Consider the following 22,137-nt stretch of genomic DNA (forward strand, 5'->3'; position numbering starts at 1 on the left):
TTCCAAGAAAATTTGGTTCATAGTAAAGTTATTCTCCGCAAATTGAATATTCCCTATTATGCTCTGGGGTTTCTCCAGACCCTGGACCATAAAAAAACTAAAATTTAAAAAAGAAAAAAAAAGGTCATATTCAGCTCAACGCTCACATCTCTGGCCGCTCCTCCGTAACGCTACATTTTCTTCCTTGTATTCACTTTATGCTGGTAATTCCAGCTGAGAGCAATCCGTGGAGAGTTGCTCAGTAAACGCTGGGTCCTATTCGTGCCTGGAAACTTCAACCAACAGTGAACACCAGGCAGGAGATGCATTGTGGCGGAGGACCGGAAGACAGGCAGGGAGCATCGGTGGAAAATTCCCGAAAAATCATATTCTCCAGAATGCAGCATTTTGTGAAGTTCCAGTTCAATTCGATTCCACTGGAATAAATTCATCCATCTCTAGTTTTCAGTCTGAACTTGATGGATCTGTGTCTGTTTCTACTTCATAATAAAAACTATGAAACTATTGGTAGTAACAATAATAAATGTATTATAAGTTACGTTAGGATTTGTTGACACCTGGATGGTCAGACACAAGGTAACGGTAATGTAATTGTATGCAATGTACTATTTGTATAAAATACTGGCTTTATTTAAGAAAAATGTTACAGCTTTAAAAACATTATTGGAGTATCCAAACTTTCTATATTTACATTAAATGGCATTGGAGTTTTCTTAGGATAAAGACCTGAGTTTAAAAAAAAATATGCACTGGAGATGGTCTTCGCAACTTCAAGTGTGCATTGGTGTCAATCTTCAAGTTCTATGTTAGTTTCATCATAAACCACTGAACGATTTGCTCTGTCGTGACGGGAATGCTTTACGTTTAGAACGTCACCCATTTTATCCAGCTCATGCAATACCTGGAAAACATGTATAGAGCAAGGTGTCAAAAAACTCGTGTAGTTAAAGAAACACTCCTCCTCCCATCAAAGTTTTTATCCTCTTAATATACTGCAATAATCATATTCTATGGCACTGTGTACTGACAGTCGCTCATTTTGCCTTTCTACCCAATTAATAATTCTTCTCTCTTCCATTAGATCTATGATATCACATGATTAAAAACTGACTAGCTGAATCCTTCTAACCTCTAAGTAGAAACAGGAGGTCAATTTTCCCTGCATGAGTCATGAGTCACTGCAAAAGTCCCTGGCAAGGGGAGGAGAGGAGTAGCTGGGTCAGGAGTTGAAGAGGGAAAGATTTCAGCAGCGAAATGAGACTCTCTTTCTACGTAGAGCAGCATAATAGATAAAGTAAGGGAGACACAAAGCGCAATAGGGTCTTATCCGATAGTAAGTTAGCACTTTTTAAGTAGGAAGCTGCTCACCTGGTATTAGGTGGTTAAAGCACATGTGGGAAAGGCTGCCGCAGATCCACAGGTCGGTCAATGACCCGACAATACAATACACTGCAGAGAAGATGTGGATTCCAGTCCACGCTGCCCAAACAATACATTTCCAAGACATAGTAACAGTTAAGAAGCTATATGTGGTATTTTCCTGAGGAAGGGGTGGTATTCTCCCTGAAACGCATAGATTAAACCACTTCTTAACTGTTACTACGTCTCGGAAATCTATTATTTGGGCAGCGCGGACTGGAATCCACGTCTTCTCTGCAGTGTACGTAGAGCAGCAAAAAGAGAATAATTTACTGAGTAGAAAGGCGAAATGAGCAATTGTAAATACACATTGCTGTATTATATGATGATTGCAATGAACTGGCAAGTATGGTTACACCAATAATGTCCAAAGACAATTATGGGTAAAACAGCATCTGTTTTCAATTATCACTAATCCGAATGAATTTTAAGCTTCCTATGCCCAAAAGGTTTTATGGATACAATCAAAAATATACTAATCAAAGAAGAAAAAAAGAGTGCTATACAAAAAAAATTATTTTATAAAAATTTTTATTATTGATTACAAAAACATGTAAATAAATTTTGCATAAATTTGTTAAAATACATGTGACCCTAGGTGATATAATATATAACCAGGGCTATACATAGGCAAATATTATCATATGGGCACAATAGTAAATATCCTATAATTAAAACCATCAATAGTGACCATAGACAGAAAATAATTACAATGGCTTTTCATATGTCTAGGGCCCTGCCCTTAATATACCGCCACAGACTGCCTAAAAAAAGAAGACTGGATAGATCTCATATGTTTAGTGCTTACCCACAGTGCCTGATTGCCCTGGAGTCACGTGTCGCCCCTCTGGTTTCAGGCTTAAAGAGAATCTGTCACCCCCGGGACATACTTAAGCTATTAATATGGGCATACAGGTACTAGAAAAACTTAAAATAGTCATACCTGCATGCCTCATATCTGTCTTGTTCTTCAGAAATCCACTTTTAGGCCATGTGCACACGATGCAGATTTGCAGCATTTCCGCAGCGGATTTTACCGCGCAGAAACGTTGCATATCCGCATTGTGATGTACATTACCTTTAAAATGAATGAAAAAAAAAAAAACCGCTGTGCAGACGCTGCGGATTTTTCCGCGCGGTTTTCCTGCGGTACAAAATCCGCAGCATGTTACTTCTTTTGTGCGGTTTTCTATCTCCCCTGTTACCAAATCCGCAGGGGGAGAACCGCAATGGAAAACCGCACAAAAACCGCATGAAAACCGTGTGAAAAATGGAAGAAATCCGCAGGAAAAATGCAGGTCATTTGACCTGCGGTTTTCTTCCATTCTGCACGGAAAAATCCGCAGGGCTCAAAACTCTGTCTGCACTCAGCCTAACTCTTTTATGCTAATCCAGTGCCTGGAAGGAAACTCAGCCTTCGGTCTTCATTTGCGTACCTGTCGCCTCCAATTGGTGTCACAGGACTCTGTGACGTCTAGTGGTCGTCAAGTGCCTGTATGCCCATATTAATAGCTTAGGTACGTCCAAGGGAGTGACAGATTCCCTTTAAACAGTATTGCCGGTTTACTAATGTATCATTGTCATTTTCCAAAACTACATTGAGCTTTATGCCAAATTCAATTTTTATGATGCCCCTTCACCTTTTTTTAATACAAACATATGAAGGTGTAATAGAAAGTGGTTGGGCCTCTTTATTCAACAGTGTCCAGCAATACATTCCCACTAAGGGTATGTGCACACAATATTTTTTTAAACTCAGCCAAAATTGCCAATTATTTTAAGCAGAAGGTGCTTCAGAAAAACAGTGTTTTTTTTCTCAGTAATGTCTTTTTTTCTTGTCTTTCCAGTTGTTTTTTTGCAGCGACTGTACTGGTGTGTTGTGTTTTTATTTTTACTTGTATGTATAAAGTAGTACGTGACTTCCAAGCGAAAGCTGTCTGGGTAAAAGAAGTGACCTGAACAGTCTTCACTTTACAACTTTGATAAACTGATGCCGATTAAAAGAAGTTGAAATGGCTGAAAATTTGCACAGCAAGTCACTTTTACTGTACATTGCAGTGTATATGTTCTTTATTTTTTAGTGTTTCCTAAGTGCTTTTTCAGGAGGGCTACACTTTGCACCTGCCTGAAAAAACGTCTTGTGCACACACCCTTAGGGCAGGTGAGTAAAAGCGTATTTTTGGTTTGTGTGAGATCTGACAAAACATACGAGTCTGATACCATGGAAAACCTTGGACTGCACTCGGATGTCATCTGAGCACAGTCTGATTTCAATGCACTCACAGAATGGAGAAGACGGAGACATTTTGCCTCCATCTCCTCCTCCTCTGAGTAAATTGGGTTGCACTATACTGACACTGTGATGAAACTCTAATCAGAGTTTGATCAGAGCGTTATTTGCATAATAGACCCGATTCTCTAGAATGAGAGAAAATATGGTCGTCTGCACCTGCCCTTATACTTATTTAAATCTACGTCAGGTTCATCAAATAGGTCTTATCATGTATCTTTCAGGAAAAATGATACGGTAATTGTTGTTATTTTTTACATTCGAGATTGAAAAACACACCTTGTCCAACATCTCCTTTGTATGTGCGGCTGAAATGCAAAATCTCACTCTTGCCTCAGCAATAGGAGTAGCTGGAAAACCAACGATAACAACACCAATTTTCTTCTTCAGCATGTGCCGTGCAAAAGCCCTATGGATAGATGCGTAAGAGAAAAATAAATTCCGATGTTAACTCTGCCAGGAGAACAATTTGTTTTAGGAAGTCAAACAACAACGTTATTGGTGGTCACAAAACTACAGATTAAATGGAATTTTTATAAAGACTTACAAAATCATGACTAGACAGTGGGGTGTATAGTGGACCTTGGAGTTTTTTTTTTAATACTCTCACGTTATCCCATATCTACATACAGGCACATATATAGAAAAATTTAGTTATGGAAGGTATGAACTATTACATGAGGTTCTTGTGAAATGGTAAGTTTAGAAAGTTGACTATTTTTTGTCAAGCTTTCACAAAAAAGAAAAACAGTGGATTTACAGGGGTTGGACAAAATAATGGAAGCACTTAACATTTTGGCATCATAATCTTCGAACATGTTATAAACACGCAAACCGTGACATATGGTAATGTTTTGCAGTTGATTATTTGTGTTATGTGTATGTAAATTAACTGTTTGTTTTGCAGAATTGTAAGAACATTGATGAGAACCTGATTCCAATGGCAGACCTCTCAGATTTTTAAAGAGGCCAAATTGTTGGTGCTCGTATGGCAGGCGCTAGTGTAACAGAAAGTGCCCGAATGCTTGGCGTGTCAAGAGGTACTGTCTCCAAAGTAATGACTGTGTTTGAAAGAGAAGGAAAAACATCCGCAGCAAAGCACAGGTCTGGCCGAAAGTCGAAGTTGACTGAGAGAGACCGTCGGACTCTAAAGCGAATTGTGAGAGAGGATCGCAAGACCACGGCTCCGAAAATCACTGCTGAGCTGAATGAACACCTACAGAACCCAGTTTCCACGAAAACTGTTCGTCGGGGGCTTCACAAATCTGGATTCCACGGAAGAGCTGCAATTAGAAAACCGCTGCTCTCAATGACAAATGTTTCCAAGCGTTTAGAGTGGTGTAGAAACCTCCAGAATTGGTCCCTCGAGCAGTGGAAACATGTGATATTCTCAGACGAATCATCGTTTACCCTATTTCCGACCTCCAGCTAAGTGTACGTTTGGAGACAGCAGAAAGAAGCATTCCATCCAGACTGCCTTCTCCCAACCGTAAAACATGGCGGAGGTTCTGTGATGATGTGGGGTGCTATTTCGTGGAGATCCGCCGGGCCAATGATATCCCTTCATGGAAGAATTAACAGCCGAGATTATTTGGGCATTTTGGGCGACCAAGTGCATCCTATGGTTCAAGCACTGTTCCCAAAGGGGAAAGCCATCTTTCAGGATGATAATGCACCAATTCATACAGCTAGAATCATTAAAGCGTGGCACGAGGAACATTCTAATGAAGTTGAGCATCTCCTCTGGCCCCCACAATCCCCAGACCTCAACATTATTGAGCATTTATGGTCGATTTTAGAGATCCAAGTTAGACGTTGAATTCTGCCGCCATCGTCGCTCAAAGAACCGGAGGGTGTTTTAACTGAAGAATGGGCAAAAATTCCTTTGGAAACAATTCACACCTTGTATGAATCCATACCTCTGAGAATTGAGGCTGTCATCGCTGCAAAAGGTGGACCTACAACATATTAAACTAACTTTTGTTGATGTTTCCAGGTGTTTCCAATATTTTGTCCAACCCCTGTAATTGATTTAGCTTTCCTAATGCTAGCACCAATCCTTGCAGATACATAATTAACAATGATAAATGTTCTTAGGCCGGGGTCACACTTGCGAGTGCAATGCGAGAAACTCACGCCGAGTCTCTTGCATCAATACCCGGTTCTGCGGCCGGCACTCGGGACCGGATCGTGAGGCTGCTTGTATTTCTAGGCAGCTGAACGCTCCAGTCCAAGTGCCGGCAACAGTGCCGGGTATTGATTCAAGAAATTTGCGTGAGTTTCTCCCATTGCACTCGCAAGTGTGACCCTGGCCTTAAAAGGAAACTTTCAGCGGGTTACATGCTGCGTGAACAATGGCAGCATGAATCAGATTCCAACTCCTTCATTCTAAACATCTACATTACATTCTGAAATGAAGGAGCCTTTTGGAGAAAAACATAGATGAAAACGCATCCGGGGACAAGATGACTGGTCCAAGAGATATGTCCCTTCCAGACTTTTCTCACCTGCTCAGCTAGAAGGTCCCTCCCTAAATATACACATAAGGAGAGACTGATCAACCTAGCTGAGCAGACATGCTCAGGAACCGGCCTTTTCTGACTAGTCACCTATTCCTTGCAGAGCTTTCAAGTGCAATAGACTTGGAGACTAAGGGTCCCGTTTCACATAGTGACGCACCAGCGATCCCAACAACGATACAACCTGGTAAGGATCGCTGATGCGTTGCTACATGGTCGCTAGTAAGCTGCCAAACAGGCAGATCTCTTCAGCAACGCACCAGCGATCCCGACAACAATACGACCTGCTGCGTTGTCACACAGCAGCTTTTCTGAACGATTCCAGCCTGTGTCCCTGAGTTCTGTGTCACCAACGAGGTTGCTCGTTGGCGTCAAACACAGCGATGCATGCTGGCCAGCGGGACGCCGATGATGAAAAATGGCCCAGGACATTCAAGCACAATCAGCGATATCCTGCGGGGGGTCTGTGTCACATGTAGCGAGATCGCTGGCGAGATCGCGGTTGGGTCACAAAATCGGTGACGCATCAGCGATCTCGCTAACGATATTGCTATGTGAGACGGGGCCTATAGAATGGAACAGCAGGGTGCATGCCCCAGAAGAAGAGGTGGTACAACTAAAGAACAGAGGATTTAAGTACCCGTCATGGTGATCGGTGATGGTCTGAGGTATTCAAAGCAATTAACAAGTCTCCAGTTGATAGCCGAAATCCCACCTCATTTCAGAGAAAAACATAAATTATTAGAATGAAGGATCCAGTGTATGATTCACACTGGCGCGGTCCGTGCAGCATGAATCAAGTGACAAGTTTCCTTTAAAAAGCGACTTTCGTTTTCTTATCATAGAGGAGAGTCCCTAAGAGACAACACCTCGCCTTACATCCATATGCACCAAATCTTCGAAGTATTTTAGTATTTTCTATGTACCCACACTATGTTTACTTTAGCTAAGTCACACGTTGCTGCTGTATGACTGCACATGACACTAAATCCTATAAATCATACTGGGAACATGCCTACAGCACTGAGTTGTTTGGCGTATCCCAATACAATTTACAAAAGTCTTTGTTAGCAAACCATGTAAATTATCACTGTGTCAATGCTATGGCTATAGAAGTACAGTGGGTATGGAAAGTATTCAGACCCCTTTTACATTTTTTCACTCTTTGTTTCATTTCAGCCATTTGGTAAATTCAATTTTTTTCTCTCAATGTACATTCTGCAACCCATCTTGACGTAAAAAAACAGAAATGTAGACATTTTTGCAAATTAAAAAAGAAAAATTGAAATATCACATGGTCATAAGTATTCAGACCCTTTGCTAAGTATTGAGTTGAAGCACCCTTTTGAGCTAGTACAGCCATGAGTCTTCTTGGGAATGATGCAACAAACTTTTCGTACCTGGATTTGGGAATCCTCTGCCATTCTTCCTTACAGATCCTCTGCAGTTCCATCAGGTTGGATGGTGAACGTTAGTGGACAGCCATTTTCAGGTCTCTCCAGAGATGCTCCATTGGGTTTAGGTCAGGGCTCTGGCTGGGCCAGTCAAGAATGGTCACAGAGTTGTTCTGAAGCCACTGTTTTGTTATTTTAGCTGTGTGCTTAGGGTCATTGTCTTGTTGGAAGGTGAACCTTTGGCAAAGTCTGAGGTTCAGAGCACTCTGGAAGAGGTTTTCATCCAGGATATCTCTGTACTTGGCCGCATTCATGTTTACTTCAATTGCAACTAGTCGTCCTGTCCCTGCAGCTGAAAAACACCCTCATAGCATGATGCTGCCACCACCATGTTTCACTGTTGGGATTGTATTGGGCAGGTGATGAGCAGTGCCTGGTTCTCCACACATACCACTTAGAACTTTTTTGTGATAATTCCATCTTCGTCTCATCAGACCAGATTATCTTATTTCTCATAGTCTGGGAGTCCTTCATGTGTTTTTTAGCAAACTCTATGCAAGCTTTCATATGTCTTGAACTGAGGAGAGGCTTCCGTCGGGTCACTCTGCCATAAAAGCCCGACTGGTGGAGGGCAGCAGTGATAGTTGACCTTGTGGAGCTTTCTCCCATCTCCCTACTGCATCTGTGGAGCTCAGCCACAGTGATCTTGGGGTTCTTCTTTACCTCTCTCACCAAAGCTCTTCTCCCACGATTGCTCAGTTTGGCTGGACGGCCAGGTCTAGGAAGACTTCTGGTGGTCCCAAACTTTTTCCATTTAAGGATTATGGCGGCCACTGTGCTCTTAGGAACCTTGAGTACTGCAGAAATTCTTTTGTAGCCATGGTCAGATCTGTGCCTTGCCACAATTCTGTCTCTGAGCTCCTTGGCCAGTTCTTTTGACCTCATGATTCACAGGTGTGTGCCTTTACAAATCAAGTCCTATCAGTTTAATTACACACAGCTGGACTCCAATGAAGGAGTAGAACCATCTCAAGGAGGATCACAAGGAAATGAATAGCATGTGACTTAAACATGAGTGTATGAGCAAAGGGTCTGAATACTTATGACCATGTGATATTTCTGTTGTTTTTTAATAAATTTGCAAAAATTTCTACATTTCTGTATTTTTTTCAGTCAAGATGGGGTGCAGAGTGTACATTAACCCCTTCCTGACATCCGACATACTATCCCGTCCACGGTACCCGGGCCCGTATGACCGTGGACGGGATAGTACGTCTACCGCGATCAGCGGCGCCCACGTGGTGAGCGCCGCTGATCGCGGCCGGGTGTCAGCTGATTATCACAGCTGACACCCGGCACTATGGGTCAGGGGCGGTCACGGACCGCCCCCGACACGTTAACCCCTTGCACACCGCGATCAAACATGATCGCGGTGTACCGGGAGTTAAAGGGAAGCATCGGCAGGGAGGGGGCTCCCTCCGTGCTTCCCTGAGCCCCCCATGGCAGCGCAATGTGCAGCGCTGCTGCGGGGGGCTCCTATCCTCCAGGCCCCCGAATCCAAGATGGCGACGGGGGCCTTCGGGGACCTGAGGAAGCTGGCTTCCTCAGTGCCTGCAAAGCGCAGGCAAGAGGAAGTCTGCTTCAATGCCTGTGACAGATTGCTGATCTGTCACAGTGATCTGTGATGTGACAGATCAGCGATCTGTCACAGGACAGTGATGTCCCACCTGGGACTATGTAATAAAGTAAAAAAAAAATTAAAAAAACATGTAAAAATAAATTAAAAAAAATCGCCAAATAAATTAGTAAAAAAAAAAAAAAAATATTCCCCAATAAATTCATTTTTTGAAAATAATAAAAAAAACAAACAATAAAAGTACACATATTAGGTATCGCCGCGTCCGTAATGACCCGCCCTATAAAACTGTCCCATTAGTTAACCCTTTTAGCGAACCCCTTAAAAAATAAAAATAAAAAACGAAGCAAAAAATAATGATTTATTATCATACCGCCAAACAAAAAGTGTAATATCGCGCGATCAAAAAGACGCATATAAATATCCATGGTACCGCTGAAAACGTCATCTTGTCCCGCAAAAAACGAGCTGCCACACAGCATCATCAGCGAAAAAATAAAAAAGTTATAGCTCACAGAATAAAGCGATGCAAAAATAATTATTTTTTATATAAAATAGTTTTCATTGCATAAAACCGACAAAAACATAAAAAAACGACCTAAATGAGGTATCGCTGTAACCGTACTGACCCGAAGAATAAAACCGCTTTATCAATTTTACCGCACGCGGAACGGTGTAAACGCAGCCCCCCAAAAGAAATTCATGAAACGCTGGTTTTTGTTCATTCTGCGTCCCAAAAATAGGAATAAAAAGCGATCAAAAAAGGTCACATGCCCGAAAATGGTACCAATAAAAACGTCAACTCGTCCCGCAAAAAATAAGACCTCACATGACTCAGTGGGTCAAAATACGGAAAAATTATAGCTCTCAAAATGTGGTGATGCAAAAACTATTTTACAATAAAAAGCGTCTTTTAGCGTGTGACAGCCGCCAAACATAAAAACCGCCATAAATAGTAAATCAAACCCCCCGTTATCACCTCCTTAGTTAGGGAAAAATAATAAAACAAAAAAAAAAAAGTCTCTATCTCCATTTTCCCGTTAGGGTAAGGCTGTGTGCACACGCTGCGGATTAGGTGCGGATTCATCCGAGCGGATTTTGTAAAATCCGCAGGTGAAACCACAGGTCAAAAGACCTGCGGTTTTACCTGCAGATTGCTCTGCGGTTTTGTCCTGCGGTTTTTCATCTCCTCATTAGAGGAGATGGCAAACCGCAGGAGAATCCGCAGAAAGAATTGACATGTCAATTCTTTCTGCGGATTGAAAACCGCAGATAATCCGCGCGGAAAATTCCGCACCGTCTGCACTGCGGTTTTTGATTCCCATAGGGAATCATGGTACTGGGGTCCGCAGCAGCCAAAACCGCTGCGGAACTGCAGCAAAATCCGCAGCGTGTGCACACAGCCTTAGGGTTAGGGCTAGGGTTAGGGCTAGGGTTAGGGTTAGGGCTAGGGTTAGGGCTAGGGCTAGGGTTAGGGCTAGGGTTAGGGCTCAGATTAGGGTTAGGGGTGTGTTGGGGTTAGGGTTGGAGTTATAATTGGGGGTTTCCACTGTTTGGGCACATCAGGGGCTCTCCAAATGCAACATGGCGTCTGATCTCAATTCCAGCCAATTCTGAGTTGAAAAAGTCAAATGGTGCTCCTTCCCTTCCAAGCTCTGCCATGCGCCCAAACAGTGTTTTACCCCCACATGTAGGGTATCAGCCTACTCAGGACAAATTGCAAAACAATTTTTGGGGCCCAATTTCTCCTGTTACCCTTAGGAAAATAAAAAATTGGGGGCAAAAATATCATTTTTGTGGAAAAAAATGATTTTTTTATTTTCACGTCCGAGTGTTATAAACTTCTGTGAAGCACTTGGGGGTTCAAAGTGCTCACCACACATCTAGATAAGTTCCGTGGGGGGTCTAGTGTCCAAAATGGGGTCACTTGTGGGGAGTTTCAATAGTTTAGGTACATCAGGGGCTCTCCGAACGCACATGACACCCGCAGACCATTCCATCAAAGTCTGCATTCCAAAACGTCACTGCTTCCCTTCCGAGCCCCGACGTGTGTCCATACAGTAGTTTTCTCCCACATATGGGGTGTCAGCGTACTCAGGCCAAATTGGACAACAACTTTTGGGGTCCAATTTCTCCTGTTACCCTTGGGAAAATGAAAAAATTGGGGACTAATTGATCATGTTTCTGGAAAAAATACCATTTTTTTATTTTCATGCCCTGGCATTATAAACTTCTGTGAAGCCCTTGGGGGTTCAAAGTGCTCACCTCACATCTAGATAATTTCCTTAGTGTGTCTAGTTTTCAAAATGGGGTCATTTGTGGGGGGTTTCCACTGTTTAGGTACATTAGGGGCTCTCCAAAGGCAACATGACACTCGCAGACCATTCCATCAAAGTCTGCATACCAAAACGTCACTACTTCCCTTCCGAACCCCGACGTGTGCCCATACAGTAGTTTTCACCCACATATGGGGAAGCAGCATACTCAGGACAAATTGGACAACAACTTTTGGGGTCCAATTTCTCCTGGTACCCTTGGGAAAATAAAAAAATGGTGACTAAAAGATCATGTTTGTGGAAAAAATACGAATTTTTTATTTTCACGCCCGGGCGTTATAAACTTCTGTGAAGCACTGGGGGGTTCAAAGTGCTCACCACACATCTAGATAAGTTCCTTGGGGGGTCTAGTTTACAAAATGGTGTCATTTGTGGGGGGTTTCCACTGTTTAGGTAAATTAGGGGCTCTCCAAAGGCAACATGACACCCGCAGACCATTCCATCAAAGTCTGCATTCCAAAACGTCACTACTTCCCTTCCGAGCTCCGACGTGTGCACATACAGTAGTTTTCTCCCACATATGGGGTATCAGCATACTCAGGACAAATTGGACAACAACTTTTGGGGTCCAATTTCTCCTGGTACCCTTTGGAAAATAAAAAAATGGTGACTAAAAGATCATGTTTGTGGAAAAAATACGAATTATTTATTTTCACGCCCGGGCATTATAAACTTCTGTGAAGCACTGGGGGGGTCAAAGTGCTCACCACACATCTAGATAAGTTCCTTAGGGGGTCTAGTTTCCAAAATGGTGTCATTTGTGGGGGGTTTCCACTGTTTTGGTACATCAGGAGTTTTCCAAACGCGACATGGTGTCCGATCTCAATTCCAGCCAAAAACGTCAAATGGCATTGCTTCTCTTCCGAGCTCTGCCATGCGCCCAAATAGTGGTTTACCCCCACATGTGGGGTATCAGCGTACTCAGGACAAATTGCACAATAACTTTTAGGGTCCTGTTACCCTTGGGAAAATAAAAATTGGGGTGAAAAGATCATTTTTGTGGAAAAAATATGATTTTTTAATTGTACCGCTGTACGTTATAAACTTCTGTAAAGCCCTTGTGGGTTCAAAGTTCTCACCACATATCTAGATAAGTTCCTTGGGGGGTCTAGTTTCCAAAATGGGGTCACTTGTAGGGGGTTTCCACTGTTTAGGTACATCAGGGACTCTCCAAACGTGACATGGCGTCCGATCTGAATTCCAGCCAATTTTGCATTGAAAAGTCAAACGGCGCTCCTTCCATTCTGAGCTCTGCCATGCGCCGAAACGGTCGTTCCCCCCCACAAATCAGGTATCAGCGTACTCAGGACAAATTGCACAATAACTTTTGCAGTCCAATTTCTCCTGTTACCCTTGGTAAAATAAAAAAAATTGAACCTGAAGTATTTTTTTTGTGAAAAAAAGTTAGATTTCTTTTTAAATATTCAAAAAAATTCCTGTGACGCACCTAATGGGTTAATAAACTTCTTGAATGTGGTTTTGAGCACCTTAAGGGGTTCAGTTTTTAGAATGGTGTCACTTTTGGGTATTTTCTATCATATAGACCCCTCAAAGTGGCTTCAAATGTGATGTGGTCCTAAAAATAAAATGGTGTTGTAAAAATGAGAAATCGCTGGTCAACTTTTAACCCTTATAACTTCCTAACAAAAAAAAATTTTGGTTGCAAAATTGTGCTGATGTAAAGTAAACATGTGGGAAATGTTACTTATCAAGTTTTTTTGTGTGCCGTATCTCTGTGATTTAAGGGCATAAAAATTCAAAGTTGGAAAATTGCGAAATTTTCAAAATTTTTGCCAAATTTCCAATTTTTTCACAAATAAACGCAAGTTATTTGAATAAAATTTTACCACTAACATGAAGTACAATATGTCACGAGAAAACAATGTCAGAATCACCGGGATCAATGGAAGCGTTCCAGAGTTATGACCTCATAAAGGTACAGTGGTCAGAATTGTAAAAATTGGCCCGGTCATGAACGTGCAAACCACCCTTGGGGGTGAAGGGGTTAATGAGAAAAAAATGAACTTTTTTGAATTTACCAAATGGCTGCAATGAGACAAACAATGAAAAATTTAAAGAGGTCTAAATACTTTCCGTACCCACTGTAAGCATCAAATAGGGTTAGATTTATTTTTATTGCTAGTAAATATTTAATTTTGCATTGTATTGAGGATGGTGAATAGGATTTTGAATCATTCTTTGTACCAGGCCAATATTATGGTTGTCTGAGTTGGTGGCATTACTATGTTCTGATGGATTGCATGGGTACAGAAATTAGTGTAGGCACCGGCAGGCAAGTAGTCATCACAGAAGTGGGGGTTATGTATAGTGATGAGCGAATATGTTCGGAAAACGATCACCAAACATAAATTCAGCACGAATATGGCACATTCAGATTCGTGATCGGAAACGCAAGCAAATTTTACAAAATCGGAAAAAAAAAATCCGTAACATTCGGTAAAAAATGCGGGAAAATATTTGCGCTGCCACAAAAGGATTTTCAGCACTTTAGCAATGATAATGGTGGTGTATCATGAGTGTTTGGCACGTGTTTGATGAGGGGAGAGGGTATACAGAGCTCAGAGGCGTGGCGTTCTTGTAAGCAGTCATTTTTTCCCCCTAACTTTATGTGTGCACATTGCGGCTAGCCAATCAGGGCGCAGGAAACACCCACAATGTCCTGACACAACAGCTTGTGTCATTGGCTGCTCAAATCAAATGTCCCTCTCCATAAAAATAGCGGACATCTTGTTTTAGTGCCATTTTGACACTGTAAGGCTGTGTGCACACGCTGCGGATTCCGCTGCGGATTAATCCGCACGGATTTTGCAAAAACCGCAGATAATCCGCAGGTCCAAAGACCTGCGGATTATCTGCGGTTTTGCCTGCGGTTTGGTCCTGCGGATTCACTATCTCCACAATGGTGGAGATAGGAACCCGCAGCGGTTTCCGCAGAAAGAATTGACATGCAATTCTTTCTGCGGATTCAAAACCGCAGCAAATCCACGCGGTTTTTTCCGCAGCGTCGGCACAGCGTTTTTTTTTTCCCATTCAAATGAATGGTACTGTACACCGCAGCTAAAACTGCTGCGTGTCCGCAGCGGCCAAAACCGCTGCGGAAACGCAGCGGAATCCGCAGCGTGTGCACACAGCCTTATAGTGTAGAGAGGCTGCTTGCTCCTGATGCTGGCACCGTTAACTGCAAGATTTTAGCTAGTTAATTAGGCGGTTGTATATCAGTCAGATAGTGTAGCTAGCTACTATCTAGTGTGGCTGTTAAATTTACCTTCCAGCATTTTTTTCTTTTTTGGACATTACTGAGGTCCACGAAGAAAGCCAGCAAGGCTCGTGTTGTGCACTGCGTCTACTGTGCTCCATGCACAAGTATAGCATTCTAATTAATATTTTTTCATTCGCTAAATGTGAAACAGCCTGATGTATCCCAATTTGTCATTTAGTGCTGTGATGAAATAAAACTGTCTGCAGACCTAAGGCACATTAAATAATATATATTTTTTTTTCTGTTGCTAAATGTGAAGCAGCCTGCTGTATCCCATGTTGTCATTTTGTGGCGGTGATATGAACCTGTCTGCAGACCTAAGGCACATTAAATAATTTTTAAGTTGTAAAAAGTTAGACAACCCGCCGTATCGCACTTTGTCATTTGGTTTTGTTGAAATTAAGCTGTAGAGGCCTGATCCAAAGGCCACAAAAAATTATTTTGTTAAGAACATCATACAGTAAGGAACTGGACTTTAAAATAGTTTGTAGCATCTAGTGTGTTATGGAGGCTTGATCCATAGGCCACAAAAAATATTTCTACTGTGGTGAAATTGATGCCACTTTTGTGGTGCCTGCCAATACTTTTTGGAAATTTGAACAGTCTTGGTTAGGTGTCAATCTGCTTGGTTGGGTTTAGTGGAAGAACTGTCGCTCCCCATTATACTATTACTACTGTGGTGAAATTGATGCCACTTCTGTGGTGTAAGGTCCTCATTTGTTTAACCCCTTTAACCCCAAGGGTGGTTTGCATGTTAATGACCAGGCCAATTTTTACAATTCTGACCACTGTCCCTTTATGCGTTAATAACTCTGGAATGCTTCCCTGGATCCCGGTGATTCTGACTTTGTTTTCTCGTGACATATTGTACTTCATGTTAGTGGCAAAGTTTCATTGATATAACTTGCGCTTATTTGTCAAAAAAAACAGAAATGTGGCGAAATTGTTGAAAATTTTGCAATTTTCCAAATGTGAATTTTCATGCCCTTAAAACAGAGAAATATGTCTTACGAAATACTTAATAAGTAACATTTCCCACATGCTTACTTTACATCACCACAATTTTGGAACCAAAATTTTTTTGGTTAGGAAGTTATAAGGGATAAAAGTTGACCAGCGATTTCTCATTTTTACAACACCATTTTTTTATGGACCACCTCACATTTGAAGTCACTTTGAGGAGTCTATATAAGAGAAACTACCCAAAAGTAACACCATTCTAAAAACTGCACCCCAGAAGGTGCGCAAAACCACATTCAAGAAGTTTATTAACCCTTCAGGTGCTTCATAGGAATTTTTGGAATGTTTAAAAAAATGAACATTTAACTTTTTTCACAAAAAAAATTACTTCAGATCCAATTTGTTTTATTTTACCAAGGATAATAGGAGAAATTGGACTCCAAAAGTTGTACAATTTGTCCTGAGTACGCTGATAGCCCATACATGCAGGTAACCACTGTTTGGGTGCATGGCAGAGCTCTGAAGGGAAGGAGAGCCATTTGACTTTTCAATGCAAAATTGGTTGGAATTGAGATCGGACGTCATGTTGCATTTGGAGAGCCCATGATGAGTCTAAACAGTGGAAAACCCCCACAAGTGACACCACAAAGCAGACCCCCAAGGAACTTATCTAGATGTGTGGTGAACACTTTGAACCCTAAGTGCTTCATCAAAGTTTATAATGTAGAGCAGTAAAAATAAAAAATCTTTTTTTTCACAAAAATGATCTTTTTGCCCCAATTCTTTATTTTCACAAGGGTAACAGGAGCAATTGGAACCCAAGAGATGTTGTGCAATTTGTCCTGAGTATGCTAATACCCCATATGTGGGGGTAAACCAATGTTTGGGCACATGGCAGAGCTCGGACGGGAAGGAGCACTGTTTGACTTTTTCAACGCAGAATTGGCTGGAATTTAGATCAGACGCATGTCACATTCAGAGAGCCCCTTATGTGCCTAAGCAATGGAAACCCCCCCAATTCTAACTCCAACCCTAACCCCAACACACCCCTAACCCTAATCCCAACCCTAACCATATCCCTAACCACAAACCTAACCCTAACACACCCCTAACCCTAATCTCAACCCTAACCCTAACTTTAGCCCCAACCCTAACCTTAGCCCCAACCATAAACCTAACTTTAGTCCCAACCCTAACTTTAGCCCCAACCCTAACTCTAACCCCAACTCTATCCCTAACCCCAACCCTAATGGGAAAATGGAAATAAATACAATTTTATTATTTTTCCCTAACTAATGTGGTGATAAAGGGGGGTTTGATTTACTATTTATAGCGAGTTTTTATAGCGGGTTTTGAGGGTATGTGCACACGTTATGGATTTGGCTGTGGATTTGGCCTTGCGGATCCGCAGCAGTTTTCCATGCGGTGTACAGTACCATGTAAACCTATGGAAAACTAAATCTGCTGTGCATATGCTGCAGAAAATTCCACGCAGATTTGCTGCGGTTTATTTTCTGCAGCATGTCAATTCTTTATACGGAATCCGCAGCATTTTTACACCTCTTCCATTATAGGAATCCACAGGTGTAAAAACGCAGGCGAAATCCACACAAAATCTGCACTATATCCGCAGGTAAAACGCAGGTCATTTTACCTGCGGATTTAGCAAAATCTGCGCGGAAAAATCCGCAGCCAAATCCGCAACGTGTGCACAAGTGTGGCGCCCCTGAGGATTCAGTTGCCACAGAGGTACTGCACCTCCTCCTGAGGTGTGGTACCCCACCATCCAGGTAGGTTGGAGGCTCCTGACCACGCTCCAACACCTGCACCCATCATCACAAAGTAGTGTAGCAAAGCCACATTGCGGCTCCCTGTTTGGAGTGTAGCAGAGCACCTTTGGTGGCTCCCTGCTTGGAACATGAAACGTGCTGGGAGGCGGGTGGAGTTTGAATACATAAAGGAATGGGAAGGTTTAGGATTTCTGTCAAGTCAGTCAGTCAAGTCAGTGAGTGAGAAGTGAGGATTCCTGAGAGAGGGATGGAGGAAGGAGGTGCTGCAGCAGATCAGTGACCTGGGTCTGCTGGGACGGGAAAGGAAAGAAGGAGAAAGACATTGAACAGAAACCTGATCTTCCATAAGAAGGAAAGGCTAGTACGGAATGTAGGAGTAAAAGGGAACAGAGGACGTGGGTTAGAGGAGAATCCTACCTAGAAGTTCTGAGTGCAAGGTCGGGGCCCAGTCCCCGTGGTTGAATGGATACTATGGGTCCTACAGCAGACACCGGTGGAGTAGTGGGCTGTAAATGCACTACTCCCATATAAGACTTGAGGGCACAACAGCAACATTGATAGTGAGCCGGGACTTAGGAGCAAGGAGTCCCCGGGAACATCTGTTAGGAGGAACTCCAGTGTAACTCAGTACTAGGAGTACTTCACTTAAAGGCGCTATAGAGGAGACGTTCACAAAGGCACATGTTGGCGGAGCGTTGGAAGGGAGGATTCTATCTTGCCTGGAAGTTGACTGAGTCCCTGACCCAGAGAACAGCACGGAGGCAGGCACCTGTGTGTACTACAGACTGTGAGTAAAGCTTTGGAACTATAAGCCCTGGTGTCCTCCACTCATTCCAGCGCCAACACCCTCAGCACTGCTACATTTCTGCACCATCCACGTCTCCCAACTCTCATCTCCTTTTACACTGCCCTGGGACTACAGCTTCACCTGTGGGGAGCTTTTACATCTTTGCTGCACCATACCATCAGTCCCAGTGGATCTGCATGCAGCGTTGGCTTAACATCTCAATTGCCGAACACCACAGGTGGCGTCACAAACTATTCATTCAACTAACTACATTCCACCATTCATTCTCCCCTATTACTTGGGCGCCCAGAGCCACGGACCGGGTCCCCGCTGCCGTGACATGTCCCGCTGATATCGGCCTGGTACCGAGTACCCCACAGCCCTGGGAGGGCGACCCACATACCATTATGTTTGGCACCTGTCACACCCTAAGGCTATGTGCCCACGCCAGCGTTTTTAAACGCTCAGGAAAAGGATTCCCTTCCCAGAAAACGCGCGGAAAAAGACGCGCGTTTTTTTGCGCGATTTTTTACGCATTTTTTACGCGTTTTTTTGACATGAGAGGATCATTAGGGATGGCTAAAAACGCTCAGCAATGCGGGAATTAATGAGCATGCTGCGTTTTTAGCCACTAAGCGATTCCTGAGCGGTTAAAAACGCATGCATTGGCACAAAAAGCCAAAAACGCATGCTAATTAATTTGATGCATCTTTTAAGCATTTCTGCAGCGTCTGAGCCGGCTCAAACGCTGCGGAAACGCTTAACAAAACGCATCATGGGCACACAGCCTAAAAGATACTTTTTATTGGAAAAAGTAGTTTTTGCATCACCACAATTTGAGAGCTATAATTTTTCCATATTTTGGCCCACAGAGTCATGTGAGGTCTTGTTTTTTGCGGGACGAGTTGATGTTTTTATTGGTACCATTTTCGGGCACATAACATTTTTTAATCGCTTTTTATTCAGATTTTTGGGAGACAGAATGAACAAAAACCAGCAATTAATTAATTTTTTTTTTTTTTGGGGTGGGAGCATTTATACAGTTCCATGTGTGGTAAAATTGTTAAAGCAGTTTTTTTCTTCGAGTCAGTACGATGACAGCGATACCTCATTTATATCATTGTTTTATGTTTTGGTCGCTTTTATACAATAAAAACTGTTTTATAGAAAAAATAATTATTTTTGCATCGCTTTATTCTTAGAGCTATAACTTTTTTATTTTTCTGGTGATGGAGCTGTATGGTGGCTTGTTTTTTGCGGGACAAGATGACTATTTCAGTGGTACCACGTTTATTTATATCCGTCTTTTTTATCATGTGTTATTCCACTTTTTGTTCGGCGGTATAATGATAAAGCATTATTTTTTAGACTTTTTTTAATGATGTTCACTAAAGGGGTTAAATAGTGGGACAGGTTTATAGGTTGGGTCTTAACAGACGTGGCGATACTAAATATGTGTACATTTATTGTTTAGATTTTTTAAACTTAAATATTTATTTATTGATTGAATATTGATTTTTTTTATTATTATTTTTTAACTAATTTTACTATTTATTTTAAAAAAGTTTTTTTTATTTAATTCTAACATTTACACTGTGTCCCACTATGGGACACTCCTTTTGTGCAGGCTGATCGCTTTTATGGCATGCAGATCTGCAGGCCATATAAGCTGTCAGTGCTGCATTCCATGCACACGGACATGAGAAACTTCCTGACATGCACTGCGCATGACAGGAAGTCTTTGAGCTCTGGTAACCCGGATGTCGTCATGACTACATCGGGTTACCATGGGAGCGATCGGGACCCCGTGTCATGCTGCGAGGTCTCTGATCCAAAGGTAGAGGGGCTGTCAGAGCTGACAGCCCCACTGCCTGCTCCCGGAATGCTGCGATCATGTTTGATCGCAGTGTGCCAGGTTAAAGTGCCAGAAGCAGTCCATGACCGCTCCTGGCACTTAGTACTAGGTGTCAGCTGTGAGAATCAGCTGACTCCCAGCAGCGATCAGCCGTGCTCCCCCCGTGGGCACGGCTGATCGCTTATGACGTACAGTTGTGGCCAAAAGTATTGACACCCCTGCAATTCTGTCAGATAATACTCAGTTTCTTCCTGAAAATGATTGCAAACAGAAATTCTTTGGTATTATTATCTTCATTTAATTTGTCTTAAATGAAAAAACACAAAAGAGAATGAAGCAAAAAGCAAAACATTGATCATTTCACACAAAACTACAAAAATGGGCCAGACAAAAGTATTGGCACCCTCAGCCTAATAATTGGTTGCACAACCTTTAGCCAAAATGACTGCGACCAACCGCTTCCGGCAACCATCAATGAGTTTTACAATGCTCTGCTGGAATTTTAGACCATTCTTCTTTGGCAAACTGCTCCAGGTCCCTGATATTTGAAGGTTGCCTTCTCCAAACTGCCATTTTTAGACCTCTCCACAGGTGTTCTATGGGATTCAGGTCTGGACTCATTGCTGGCCACCTTAGAAGTCTCCAATGCTTTCTCTCAAACCATTTTCTAGTGCTTTTTGAAGTGTGTTTTGGGTCATTGTCCTGCTGGAAGACCCATGACCTCTGAGGGAGACCCAGCTTTCTCACACTGGGCCCTACATTATGCTACAAAATTTGTTGGTAGTCTTCAGACTTCATAATGCCATGCACACGGTCAAGCAGTCCAGTGCCAGAGGCAGCAAAGCAACCCCAAAACATCAGGGAACCTCCGCCATGTTTGACTGTAGGGACCGTGTTCTTTTCTTTGAATGCCTCTTTTTTTCTCCTGTAAACTCTATGTTGATGCCTTTGCCCAAAAAGCTCTACTTTTGTCTCATCTGACCAGAGAACATGCTTCCAAAACATTTTAGGCTTTTTCAGGTAAGTTTTGGCAAACTCCAGCCTGGCTTTTTTTATGCCTTGGGGTAAGAAGTGGGGTCTTCCTGGGTCTCCTACCATACAGTCCCTTTTCATTCAGATGCCGACGGATAGTACGGGTTGACACTGTTGTACCCTCGGACTGCAGGGCAGCTTGAACTTGTTTGGATGTTAGTCGAGGTTCTTTATCCAACATCCGCACAATCTTGCGCTGAAATCGCTTGTCAATTTTTCTTTTCCGTCCACATCTAGGGAGGTTAGCCATAGTGCCATGGGCTTTAAACTTCTTGATGACACTGCGCACGGTAGACACAGGAACATTCAGGTCTTTGGAGATGGACTTGTAGCCTTGAGATTGCTCATGCTTCCTTGCAATTTGGTTTCTCAAGTCCTCAGACAGTTCTTTGGTCTTCTTTCTTTTCTCCATGCTCAATGTGGTACACAGAAGGACACAGGACAGAGGTTGGGTCAACTTTAATCCATGTCAACTGGCTGCAAGTGTGATTTAGTTATTGCCAACAGTTAGGTGCCACAGGTAAGTTACAAGTGCTGTTAATTACACAAATTAGAGAAGCATCACATGATTTTTCGAACAGTGCCAATACTTTTGTCCACCCTCTTTTTTTTGTTTGGTGTGGAATTATATCCAATTTGGCTTTAGGACAATTCTTTTTGTGTTTTTTCATTTAAGACAAATTAAATGAAGATAATAATACCAAAGAATTTGTGTTTGCAATCATTTTCAGGAAGAAACTGAGTATTATCTGACAGAATTGCAGGGGTGTCAATACTTTTGGCCACAACTGTACTATTCCATCCATGGTCACGTGGACGGAATAGTACATCCAAGGTCA

At 42.4% G+C, this 22,137-nt stretch overlaps 1 protein-coding gene across 4 annotated transcripts in view; it reads right to left on the reverse strand.

Moving 5' to 3' along the window:
* Nucleotides 1–504: 504 nt before the first annotated feature.
* Nucleotides 505–22,137, reverse strand: part of LOC141057281 (serine palmitoyltransferase 3-like) — a 165,436-nt gene continuing 143,803 nt past the window's right edge. For all 4 annotated transcript variants that reach the window (XM_073553823.1, XM_073553825.1, XM_073553824.1 and 1 more), the window contains exons 11-12: nucleotides 3,989–4,118; nucleotides 505–901 (exon numbers count right to left, since the gene is read on the reverse strand). In XM_073553823.1, coding sequence (XP_073409924.1) covers nucleotides 788–901; nucleotides 3,989–4,118 — 244 coding nt within the window. In that variant the 3' untranslated portion in view covers nucleotides 505–787. The remainder of the gene's footprint in view (nucleotides 902–3,988; nucleotides 4,119–22,137) is intronic.

The sequence above is a fragment of the Dendrobates tinctorius genome, unplaced genomic scaffold (genome assembly GCF_039654945.1).
Source record: "Dendrobates tinctorius isolate UK_male_01 unplaced genomic scaffold, ASM3965494v1 ptg000203l, whole genome shotgun sequence".
Taxonomy (NCBI): Eukaryota; Metazoa; Chordata; class Amphibia; order Anura; family Dendrobatidae; genus Dendrobates; species Dendrobates tinctorius.